The 12,249-nt window shown below is 50.2% G+C and overlaps 1 protein-coding gene across 1 annotated transcript; it reads right to left on the reverse strand.

Annotated features, from left to right (window-relative positions):
* Nucleotides 1-876: 876 nt before the first annotated feature.
* Nucleotides 877-3,254, reverse strand: LOC139838171 (uncharacterized). The gene is made up of 4 exons (XM_071827543.1): nt 3,066-3,254; nt 2,595-2,963; nt 2,364-2,513; nt 877-1,044 (listed from the first exon to the last, which is right to left on the reverse strand). The coding sequence occupies exons 1-4, from the start codon at nt 3,192-3,194 to the stop codon at nt 877-879; spliced, it is 816 nt and encodes a 271-aa protein (XP_071683644.1). The 5' UTR covers nt 3,195-3,254.
* Between the last annotated feature and the right edge of the window lie 8,995 nt (nt 3,255-12,249).

Here is a 12,249-nt window from a genome sequence, read left to right on the forward strand (position 1 = left end):
CACTCATATAAGCATTATTTGTTCTCTTTCCTATACCACTCTCATACGTATTATTGTTCTTGCATTTTCGTAGAATTTGCATTATATTGAAAAATTGAGAACACGCTAACTCTGATGTGATTTAACCACCCCATGATCTTGAGCTTATCTGAAGGGAAAATCGCCTTTAGCCTGCAATAGGGTACATGATGAATTGAGAAACATAACTTTTAGAGACCTCTAAAGTGACATCGTATTAACCATTGTTGCAGCGACATGTCATAAGTTTAGGAATACCAGATTGTCATTTTTTTTGCATTATCATATGAACTACTTTGAACATTGTTGACCAGACAAACTACAAAATATGTCCAACTCCAATCACGTGTCATAGTAATCAGTTCAAGTTTGAATTTGCATGAGGAAAGGACAAAAAATCAAATTTGTATTAGTTGCATTCTGATATATACCTTACAACTTCTGATAACTTCAAATTCAGCAATACACTTGTACAGCGCTTCTAATCCAGCTATATAGGATCCTTGGCAATCAGTGTGGACGCCACCTAGCTTGATACACCAACCCACGTTAGGTGATGATCTAATAATTGTCTACACAGGATACCTAACAACGTGAAAAGATTATTCAACCGGGCAGAAAAAAATATTGTTATGATAAAGTCACGTAAACTGCTTCATGAGTTTGGCCGTCAGCTACCTTCGTCATCGTCTAGAGCAGAGTTCTGGTTTCTTGTAAAAAGGCAGCGCTGCGCATGTTCCACATCCCAAATTTTAGGCGATTGTGACAGAGAATCATCGCTCCGAGGCGAGAAAGACTGGCCGGAAGCTTTCGTTGGAAACGGATCAAACGATACCGTCCCCGTCGCCATCCCAGCAGCTAACGTCGATGTCGTGCCCGGCCGGCTGCTCGAGCCAAGAGGCGTGTGCCGTGTGCCGTCGACGGCAGCAACGCTCGCGGCCGTGAGTAGTGGCTACAATCGCCGGGCGCGAAGCTGCTCGCGGGCGCGCACAATAGGCAAACTGATCGAAAGACGTTCGCATATGCCTGTGTTCAAGAAAAAACCAACAACGCAGCGCTGGCCTTTTTAGCCACGGGATTAGCTAGACAGTTAATTTCAGATAGGACTCTACGCGCGGAGGTGCAAGCAGTTTTGGAACTGATTAGGCGGTGATGGGAAACAACTTTGAATTGGCGCCAGGTCAAACATGTTGGATAACGCGTGTTTCTCGGATGCGCGTGACGGGCGGTAAACGGACTCACTACGGGAGAAACAGGCGTTGCCGTGCGACCGATCGCACGGCAAAGAGCCTATTTTGCACGGCAAAGGCTTTGCCGTGCGTCGACGCACGGCAACGTCTGCACGGCATTGTCCCCGACGGCAAAGACAACATTGCCGTGCGCCTGACCAACATGCCCGGCAAAGGGCTTTTCCGTGCGCGCGTTGCGCTGCCGTGCGGCAGCCGCTTTGCCGTGCGAGCTATCGTTGCCGTGCGTGCGCTTCTTTGCCGTGCGACTTTTCTTTGCCGTGCGGCAGATCCTTTGCCGTGCGGCCACCCTTTGCCGTGCGGCAACAATTTGCCGTGCGGCCACACTTTGCCGTGCGGCCACGCCCCAGCACGCACGGCAAAACTCCCTCCAGGCACGCCGGAGCAGCATACCAGGTCTACAGGCTTGCGCCACGTGGCGCCTTTGCCGTGTGTATGCACACGGCAAAGTGACCAAATGTCCTTTGCCGTGTGCATACACACGGCAAAGGCCCCTGGTTTTTTCATTTTTTTCTGTTTTTCTTTAATCCCTGCATTTCAAAATTGTATTTCACATATATATAACATATACAACATATATATTCACCATAGCATCACCAAACACATGAACAACACCACAAATACATCGAGCACACATAGTTTATGCATAACAAGTGCAATGTCCACAAATACATCAAGTACAAGTGCAATGTCCACAAATACATCAACACACATCAAGTACAAGTACAATCCATAACAAGTGTAATGTCCACAAATCCATCAAGACCATGCCATCAACCTTATTGTCCTCCTCCGCTTCCGCCGGCCTCATCGCCATTTCCTTGTGAATAATTATCTATATGGTTGATGGAATGAACATTTGCATTTGCATTTGCATATTGAACACTTGAACAAGTACAAGTAGCGGGTTGGGTACAAGAGGACTCACCGAGGTTCATGCTCCGGATGATGTTCATGTTGTTGACGGTGATAGGTGTCCCCGGGGTATGAGTGGGCGGTGGCGGCATCCACGGCAGGGAGTAAGGTGGAGGAGGAAGACTCCCCGGTGGAGGAGGAAGACTCCCCGGTGGAGAAGACAGAGCCGTCTGGCTCATCAGCCAGCTCATCTGTGTCTGCTGCTGCTGCATCATCTGCTGCTGCTGTTGCATCTGCTGCATCATACGTCTGCTGCTGCTGGTACTGCAGAATCTGCTGCTCCATCTGCGCCCTTTGCTCCTGGGCCGCCTGCTCCTTCGCTGCCATCTCCTCCTACGTTGTGTTGCCGCGATGTCATTAACATTTCAATGGAAAGCATGTAAAGGAAATGTAGAGACCCGAGGAAGAACATACCCGTAACCGCTCGACAGCTAGATCCGAAGCCCGTGGCCGGGGCTCTACCTCAGGCTGGCCGCTCTTACGACCACGACGGATCTGGCGGAGAGAGGGAACCCTCGCTGGGTCGACGCACCCGTCACCAAACCATAGGCGGCCATGCTTCAAGCCTTCTCCCGCAAGCACCGCGACCTCAGGGTCAAAGTCCTCGGCCTCTGGATTGGCCTCCTCGCCGTACTTCTGCTTGAACTTGGAGACATACGACGTGCACTGGGTCTCGGATTGCGGGTTAACCCACACGGACCCCGTCTCAGGATCAGGCGTCTTCCTTTGCTTCATCTTCTTTAGCACGGCAAAGACGTTAGGCTTCGCTCCTGTCCTGACTTCCTGCAAAAGAGAACATGTAATTGAGTGAAGTGACACACCCTTGCGGAGTTAACAAATATATAACATGAATTCAAAGAATGAAGGAACCATTAATTTGCTCACCTCCTTCTGCAGGTGAAGAGAGATGGGGATGCTGCCTTGGATATGCGATCCACCTCGCATCTCTGCCCGCTTCGCCTTGCCCTCCTCGTGCTTCTTGAGGTACTGGGGGCATGTCCACCACATGACCATCGCACGAAAGCACCTATCGTCGTTGCCGACGTACTGAGGAGGGTTCTACATGCACAAGATAAACCCATTATGGTAAAATAAACTACATGGCGATAAAGAAATCAATAACACATAAATGCAAATACACTGCAAGTATCGCCACGGCTGCATGAGCGTGTCGCGAGCGTCCTCCTTACTCATGTGGACGAAGCGGTCGGCGTGCCGATCGCGGACGCATTGAATACGTGCCTCGTAGTGCATGCAGTCACCCTCTTCCTTGCAAGCTGGTGTAGGACATCATCGCACGCATTCTCCTTGCCCTCGGCCCTCTTGAAGTATTTACGCAACCATGCACATAGGTAAAACAAGGGGCATTAGTGCAATTATTGTGAACCAAGGAGAGTGTATGAATGGTAAGAAGTCAAAAGTCACGTACCCAGAATTTGGCAACAACCATATCCGCCGCGGTGCCGCGGCCAAGAGGATCTTCCGCGAGGCTGTAGTGCGCCCACCTCCAAGCTACGTCGCAGTCACCAGTAGGGAAATTGACTATCCCAGGGAAATACCATCTAAGTAGGCCCCCAAGGATGTTCGACTACCCACGTGGCGGTCTCTGCGTCGGGTCTTCAAACTGGAACGAGCTGCACCATGAAACGACAACATCAATATGTATGTGATAATAATTTTGATAATGACAAAATTGCGATAACGAAATGCCAAAAAATAACATGTACCTCCTTCCATAGGGCACAAGAACAACGTGCCTGTAGCGCCAGCTCTTCAGCGAGGGGAGCTGTGTTATCCCACGCCGATATGGCTTCCTATCACGTGGCCTCAGCCTCTCCAAAGCTGGAACGTACTGGTAATCCTCCGGCTCACACCACTCTAGGCTTGGATCAGGATCGAACACTAAGTTCCCCAACCCCTCATCCTCCGAGAGGTCCTCCTCGTCCCCCTCCTCCTCCTGGTCCTCCCCACCCCCCTCCTCCTCCTGGTCCTCCCCACCCACCTCCTCCTCCTGGTCCTCCCCACCCCCGTGGTGCTCCTGGTCCTCCTCCTCGTCATCATCATCGGCTGCGGGAGGGGGGCTAGGACTAGGAGTGAGTACCCGCGTCGCATTCTTCCTACGCGGCCGCCCTGTGGGAGCGACAGGAGGGGGGCTAGGAGGGGGGGTAGTAGCTCGGCCCCACCTCGAAGTCCCTACACCTACCAAGTCCTTGAGCTTCTTTTTAAGACCGCCACCCCTTTTTTTTGGCGGCATGCTTCAATCACCTGCAAACACAAATGAAGAGAGTGGTTTATTAGTACGCAATATTGTAAAGAGATAAATATTAGTGAAAGCAACAGAAATATAAGTAGATGAACATTAATGAAAGCAACAAATAATGCAAAAGGATGAACATTAATTAGTGGAAGCAACAAATAGCTACCATAGAGTTCTCTCAAACATAGCACGGAGTTCTTACAAATAACCTAGCTAGACAATCTCTATTACACGGAGTTATTACAAATAGGCTAGCCTCACAATTACTACTACATAGATCAGTAGCTTTGTGTCGCCATCCGTGATTGGACCGCGTGTCTCCTCATCGTCATCGGGCTCGGCGAACCAATAATCATCAATGAAACCTGGAGGTGGTCCATCTGCATCGAGGTCAATCCTCGCTTTGAACGCCTCGAGCAAACTCAGGTCTTCCGGGGCACAGACATCCTCGCCTTCATCTTCTGCATTGTCTCCATCCATGCCCGCGTCTTCTTGTTCATCGTCTACGACCATGTCATCGATAGTCGGCAAGCCGATTGTGAAATGGCCGGGGAGCCCTTCTTCCTGATAAAACTCGACACTCCTTGCTGTGGGGTCTACGCGGCGGTAATCGTCCTTGTTTGGCGGGGGCGGCCTATTGCGTGAAGGCACCGTCATCACAACATCCCATCCATGTAGACGTTTTGTCGGGTTTCTGCACGCGTACGGGAGATAGAATACTTGAAAGGCCTGGGTTGCTAAGATGTACACATCCTCTCCCTTATAAACGGAGTTCCTTTCAACTTCGACCAACCCAATTTCAGGATCCCGTCTCACCCGACGTGGGTCAAACCAATGGCATTTGAAGACGACGGGATTTAGCCCTTTGTGAAACCCGTAATTCAGCTCGTATATACCCTCGACTCTTCCATAGTAATGGAGCCCATCATCACCTTGACATACCACCCCACTATTTATTGTCTTCGCGTTGGGCCGGCTTGTTGTGTATTGATGGGTCTGGAAGCGATACCCGTTCACGTCATAGGAGTTGAACGCTTCTACGGAATGGTCAAAGCCCCTAGCAATTTTTCTTAGCTCTGACTTCATCTCTTTGTCAGCTCTTGCCTACAAGTTTAGCACAAGAAGTTTAGAACGAGAAATGACCAATAAATGTCGGAAGTGCTAGCTAATTTGGATAGAATAGTACCAAATTACAAAACCAGCTACTGAAACCGAAACCGCCTCCCTTATCGAAAATTTGCTTGGATTCTTCCGGGGTAGGCTCCCTGTGGGTATTCTTCCAATGTATAGCCTTGAATTTCCTATACCGATGAAAAGAGGAAGAGTTAGCCACGAACATACGAGTGAATGTTTGCGAATAATTAAATGGTTCGCACTTACTCGATGTACGGCTTCACTTCGACCATGGTGTTTAAGACATACGAGTGGATCAAGGTCCGCTCATGTAGGTCCGTTCTGTACGGCTTCGAGCCACTTGACTTGCCACCAAGCCCCACGAAGATGCTAAGCTTGGGTACTTCTTCATTGTTGGCGGCATTGTAACGGAGGACCGGGTTGTGCTTTGTGGGAATGTTGTGATCATAGTGCTTAGTGGTGAAGTTTGCCACCTCCACGTTCAGGACTGCCTCGGCTATGGATGCTTCGATCTTGCATTTATTGCCAGTCATTTGACGAAGCTTTTGTGTTTCTCTCTCGGGACCAAGCGCCAACGGCCCCATTTCGGGCCCCCCTTTAAGCACTCCTCCGCGAGGTGCAGGATCATGTGTTGCATCGGATTAAAAAACCCTGGAGGAAAGTTCTTCTCCAGATCGCAAAGCAACACGGGTGCCTCTTCATCCAGCTTCTCAATCACTTTAGTGTCTAACTCCCTAGCACAAATCTGGCGGAAGAAAAAACTCAACCTCGCTAGCACTTGCCAAGTCTTCTCAGGGACATAGCCTCGAATCATCACCGGCATTATCCGCTCAAGCCATATGTGGTAGTCATGACTCTTCAGTCCTTGTACTCGCAGCGTTTCAATGTTCAGGCCCCTCATCCAGTTGGCTGCGAACCCATCGGGGAAAAACAAGGAGTCCTTCATCCATTGGAAGACCTCCCTTTTTGGGCCTTTGTGAGGCAGAACGGAGCGTGTGGCTTAGTCCAAGTTTTTTTGGCACCATTAGGTGGCTGCATGTTCAACTCCGGCCTATCACACCACATTTCTTGATCAATTCGAGCCTTTATGTTATCCTTCGTCTTCTCAGTGTCCACAATCGTGCTCCAAATGGCTTCACTGATATTCTTCTCGGTGTGCATTACATCAATGTTATGCGGGAGCTCGAGAAACTCAAAGTAAGGGAGCTTCCATAAGCACGGCTTGTGAGTCCATTGGTGTGTCTCCCCATATCCTAAGAAACCATTCCCATCAGGGCTAGGCTGAAGAGCATCTAACTCGGCCTTGATTTCCGTTCCGGTCTTCGGAATTGGCTTCGGGCCACGGACAACACGGCCTTTCTTGAAACTCTTTACATCACTCCTGTATGCATGCCTCCGCTCAAGGAACTGTCGAGCTTCATCAAAGCATGAATACTTGCCTCCCTTGTTTAGCCAGAAGAAAGTCACGGCTCTGTGCACCGTGGGCAAGGCCACTTCCCATGTGTACACCACCTGCAGAACAAAGCACGTGCTGGCAGGTCATGCAGGGACGTGTGGTACCACACATACATATCGAAGTACTCCTTCTTTGATGCGTCATATGTTCGGATCCCGCGACCTTCCCAGCCACGAACCAAGTCATCCACCAGCGGTTCCAGGTACACATTCATGTTCTTGCCCGGGTATTTGGGCCCTGGGATTATCATCGACACAAACATGTTCTCTGATCTCATGCAGACGCCAGGGGGGAGGTTCATGGGAATAACAAACACTGGCCAACAACTCGTATACTGCAGCCCGACATACCATATGGATTGAACCCATCGGTTGATATTGCAATCGCTACGCTCCTCGGGTCACCTGCTTGCGGTGGAAATTTCTTCACAAAGTTCTTCCATGCAGTACCATCCGACGGATGTATCATCTTGTCGGTGTATCTGTTTCCTTCCACGGCCCACCTCATCTGTGGGCGTATCCTCGGTCATGAAGAGCCGCTGGATCCTCGGTAGAACTGGAAGATAGCGGAGGATATTCTTGGCAACCGTGGTCTGCCTCTTCTGACCATCACCATTGCGGTCTACCTCAAAGTACCTAGAGGAATTGCATTTGATGCAATAATTTGTGTCAGCGTGCTCCTCTCGAATAGCATGCATCCCTTTGGACAAGCGTGTATCTCGCTGAGATGACATCTTAAGGTCACCGAGCAATTCGGTCGAATAGTAGAAGTTTTGCGGCAAGAGGTGCCCTTTCGGCGAAGGCTGCCTACGATGACCAGAAGTTCATCGAACCCATCTCTGCACAAGTTCCTATGGCACTTCAAGGCCATAAGGCGAGCGATGGCATCTAGTTGGGTAACCTCTGTATTTTCATGTAGGGGTTTCTGCGAAGCAAACAGAGCCTCATAATACTCCTTTGTGTTTTCCTCCGGGTCCTCACTTGTCTCCGCATCCTGAGGTGTCTCCACCTCTACATGAGAGCTTTCAGGCACATTACCATTAGCCAAGTTTTCTAAGCACCTATCAAAACCAGTGTCATATTCCCCCCTAGGTTGAATCTGCCGCACCTCCTTCCTAGCACGTTTCTTTGCCTTTTCTCCATGGTAAGTCCAAATCCTGTAGGACGGTGTGAACCCAAACTTGATCAGGTGCATACTCATAGTTTCCTTGTCCTGTGCCTTTCGGTTAGCGCACTTACTACAAGGGCACCAAACACTTATAGGTCTGCTAGGGATGGCAAACGCCCTATCCACAAACTGCTCGGTCTTTTCTCCCCATTCATCAGTATAGTCCCACTGACTGATTCTGCCATCGTACATCCAGCCACGATTATCCATCCTCTAATCAGCAACAAAACAAACGAACATAGCATTTATATATCAAATACGAAATAAATGCATCATATATTTATTTATTTTACGCGTGCATCAACCTGAAACTCTACTAGGTGGGCTCCTAGCAGCCGCCGGATCCGTAGATTGAGTACGTTCTCCCAGCTCTACCCCGATCCAAGACAGAATTTCGGCAGCACCTCCCCGCTGCTCTCCCGATACACGTCTCGGCAAAAAGCCGAGAGGGGAGTGCATCCGGAGAACAACGGGGAGGCGCTACCGAAATCCTGTCTCGGATCGGGGTAGAGCACGGAGAACGTACCCAACTACGCATCCGCCGGCTGTCCCGATAAATGCCGTAAGAGTTACGGTTCATAATATGCGAGACCACTAATGCATATTTATCCGCGTAACCCTTACGGTCGGGAAGAGACGCCTAGGTATCGCGACAGACTTGGTGATCTAGACACAAAAAAAAACCTAGGTACATGTAAAGCTGGGAGGGCCAGAGATTTATACCCTAGACGCGTGAGAGAATCGTCGAAGAAGATTTGGGACGCCGCCCCCCGTCAAACACCCCCACGACGCCGCCCCCCGTGTCCACCTCAAAGCTTCACCTGCATAGCGAGAAAATATGTCATGCAAGTGAACATGAAATCCCCTAAATAAAATCATCTATACAATAAAATCATCTACACTAAAATCCGGCGAGCACGTCCGGCGAGCCGGAGAGCTTCTTGTCGCCCGCCGTGGTTGTTGAGCAAGAGGCCAAGAGCATGTGGTAGGCACTTCTCACGGCTGCCTTTTCTCATTCATCAATGCAACATATATACACACGAGGTAGGCACTTCTCACATGCCACTCATGCCACTCTTTGACCCACTACTCCACTAACATGCACTAACTATCCCTACTAACCATGGGCATCTCAACTTCTCACCGCGTCGCACGGCAGCCTGCCATCTCGCCTCTTTCGCCCACACAGCCGAAGCATCATTGGCATACCTATACTTCCCTAGATCGCCTAAACTACATGCAATGCTTGAATAAAAACATGTAGATACATGGAATCAAGATTAAGACTAAGAACCTTACATATGCAGGGGCTCGGGAGGACTGCACTGCGTGCGCGCAAGGCGGCGACGGCGTGGGGGAGGACTGCAGGAGGTGGCCGGGGGAAGGGGCTGCGGCGGCGTGGTCGTGGGGCCGGGCAGCGGCGACTGGGAGGAGCAGGAGGTGGCGGCGACGGCGTGGGGGAGGAATGCAGGAGGTGGCCGGGGGAAGGGGCTGCGGCGGCGTGGTCGTGGGCCGGCAGCGGCGGCTGGGAGGAGCAGGAGGTGGCGGCGACGGCGTCGTGGGGGCCAACGGCGGCGCGGCGCCCGGGAGGAGCAGCAGGTGGCGGCGGCGTGGTCGTGGGGCCGGGCAGCGGCGGCGCCCGGGAGGAGCAGCAGGTGGCGGCGGCGTGGTCGTGGGGCCGGGCAGCAGCGGCGTGGTCGAGGTGGCGGCGGCGCCGTGGTCGAGGTGGCGGCGGCGGCGTGTGGGGAGGTCGATGCGGCGGCGTGTGGGGAGGTCGATGCGGATGCGTGGAGGATGGGGAGAAAGTTTTCTGGCTCAGGACGTCCCGACCGCGCCTTATCCTCATTCTTTGCCGTGCGGCCTTCTTTGCCGTGCGGCAAAGAACCTTTGCCGTGCGGGGCAGCTTTGCCGTGCGCAGGATTGCCTTTGCCGTGCGGCAGGCTTCTTTGCCGTGCGCCTGCGCACGGCAAAGAATTTTTTTTTTTATTTTTACCACTTCTATAACACTAAGAATTTTATTTGTAAATTATCAATAACATTAAGTTTTATTTGTAAATTATATTAAACTTGTTTTTCAAAATGTGTATTATTTAATACTATATGTTTCATGTTTTTCAAGAAATGTGTGATTAACCATAACCCTAACCCTAACCCTAAATCCTAACCCATTGATCTAGCCACATTAATCATAACCCTAACCCTAAATCATATAACCCTAAATCATATAACCCTAAATCATAACCCTAACCCTAAACCCTAACCCTAAATCCTAACACATTAATACTTAACCATAAATCCTAACACATTAATACTTAACCATGCATCATAAACCCTAACTCTAACCCTAAACCCTAAACCTATACCTAACCATAAATACTTACCCTTTAACCTAAATCTTTGGTTCTCCATGTGTATATGTACTAAACAAACCTAAAAGAATGAAAAGTTACATTGGTGCACCCTCGCGCGGAGAAATCTAGGGGGGTAGACCCGCCGGGGCACACGTTCCGCTGTTTTGGGGGAGGAGGGGGATAACGACCGCCGGAGCACCGGAACCCCACCAAACCTTGCATGTGGACCTATGATATGTGTCAAAGTGTGATGCAAGGTGTAATGGTGCAAAAGTAGCTCCCCTAAACCCTAAACCCTAAATCGGGAGGCTTCGAGCCCTAAACCCCTCTTAATCCCTAAACCCCGACGACTGACATGCAGAACCATGCATCATAAACCCTAACCCTAACCCTAAACCCTAAACCTATACCTAACCATAAATACTTACCCTTTAACCTAAACCCTAGCCCTAGCCCCTAAACCCTAGCCCTAACCCTACACCTAACCCTAACCAGTAGACCAGGCACACCGTCGATCGTGTGATAATGGCTCTAGCTGCTGGTATATGTGCCAAAGGGTCCCAATCTTTGGTTCTCCATGTGTATATGTACTAAACAAACCTAAAAGAATTAAAAGTTACATTGGTGCACCCTCGCGCGGAGAAATCTAGGGGGGTAGACCCGCCGGGGCACACGTTCCATTGTTTTGGGGGAGGAGGGGGATAACGACCGCCGGAGCACCGGAACCCCACCAAACCTTGCATGTGGACCTATGATATGTGTCAAAGTGTGATGCAAGGTGTAATGGTGCAAAAGTAGCTCCCCTAAACCCTAAACCCTAAACTGGGGAGGCTTCGAGCCCTAAACCCCTCTAAATCCCTAAACCACGACGCCGGAGCTGCAGAACCATGCATCATAAACCCTAACCATAACCCTAAACCCTAAACCTATACCTAACCATAAATACTTACCCTTTAACCTAAACCCTAGCCCTAGCCCCTAAACCCTAGCCCTAACCCTACACCTAACCCTAACCAAGAGACCGGCACACCGTCGATCGTGTGATAATGGCTCTAGCTGCGGTATATGTGCCAAAGGGTCCCAATCTTTGGTTCTCCATGTGTATATGTACTAAACAAACCTAAAAGAATGAAAAGTTACATTGGTGCACCCTCGCGCGGAGAAATCTAGGGGGTAGACCCGCCGGGGCACACGTTCCATTGTTTTGGGGGAGGAGGGGGATAATGACCGCCGAACACCGGCACCCCACCAAACCTTGCATGTGGACCTATGATATGTGTCAAAGTGTGATGCAAGGTGTAATGGTGCAAAAGTAGCTCCTAAACCCTAAACCCTAAACTGGGAGGCTTGAGCCCTAAACCCCTCTAAATCCCTAAACCACGACGCCTGAGCTGCAGAACCATGCATCATAAACCCTAACCCTAACCCTAAACCCTAAACCTATACCTAACCATAAATACTTACCCTTTAACCTAAACCCTAGCCCTAGCCCCTAAACCCTAGCCCTAACCCTACACCTAACCCTAACCAGTAGACCAGGCACACCGTCGATCGTGTGATAATGGCTCTAGCTGCTGGTATATGTGCCAAAGGGTCCCAATCTTTTGTTCTCCATGTGTATATGTACTAAACAAACCTAAAAGAATGAAAAGTTACATTGGTGCACCCTCGCGCGGAGAAATCTAGGGGGGTAGAAACGCACGG

This window comes from Lolium perenne, chromosome 3, assembly GCF_019359855.2.
Source record: "Lolium perenne isolate Kyuss_39 chromosome 3, Kyuss_2.0, whole genome shotgun sequence".
NCBI lineage: Eukaryota > Viridiplantae > Streptophyta > Magnoliopsida > Poales > Poaceae > Lolium > Lolium perenne.

Bases quoted from the DNA above. Each gene is read 5' to 3' on its own strand.
- LOC139838171 (XM_071827543.1), bottom strand. From the start codon at position 3,194: ATGGTCATGTGGTGGACATGCCCCCAGTACCTCAAGAAGCACGAGGAG. The intron at 2,964-3,065 runs GTGAGCAAATTA...TCTCTTTTGCAG, and splicing joins CTCTTCACCTGCAGAAGGAG to GAAGTCAGGACAGGAGCGAA. The intron at 1,045-2,363 runs GCTGATGAGCCA...TCTTGAACACAG, and splicing joins CAGCAGACACAGATGAGCTG to GCATATGCGAACGTCTTTCG.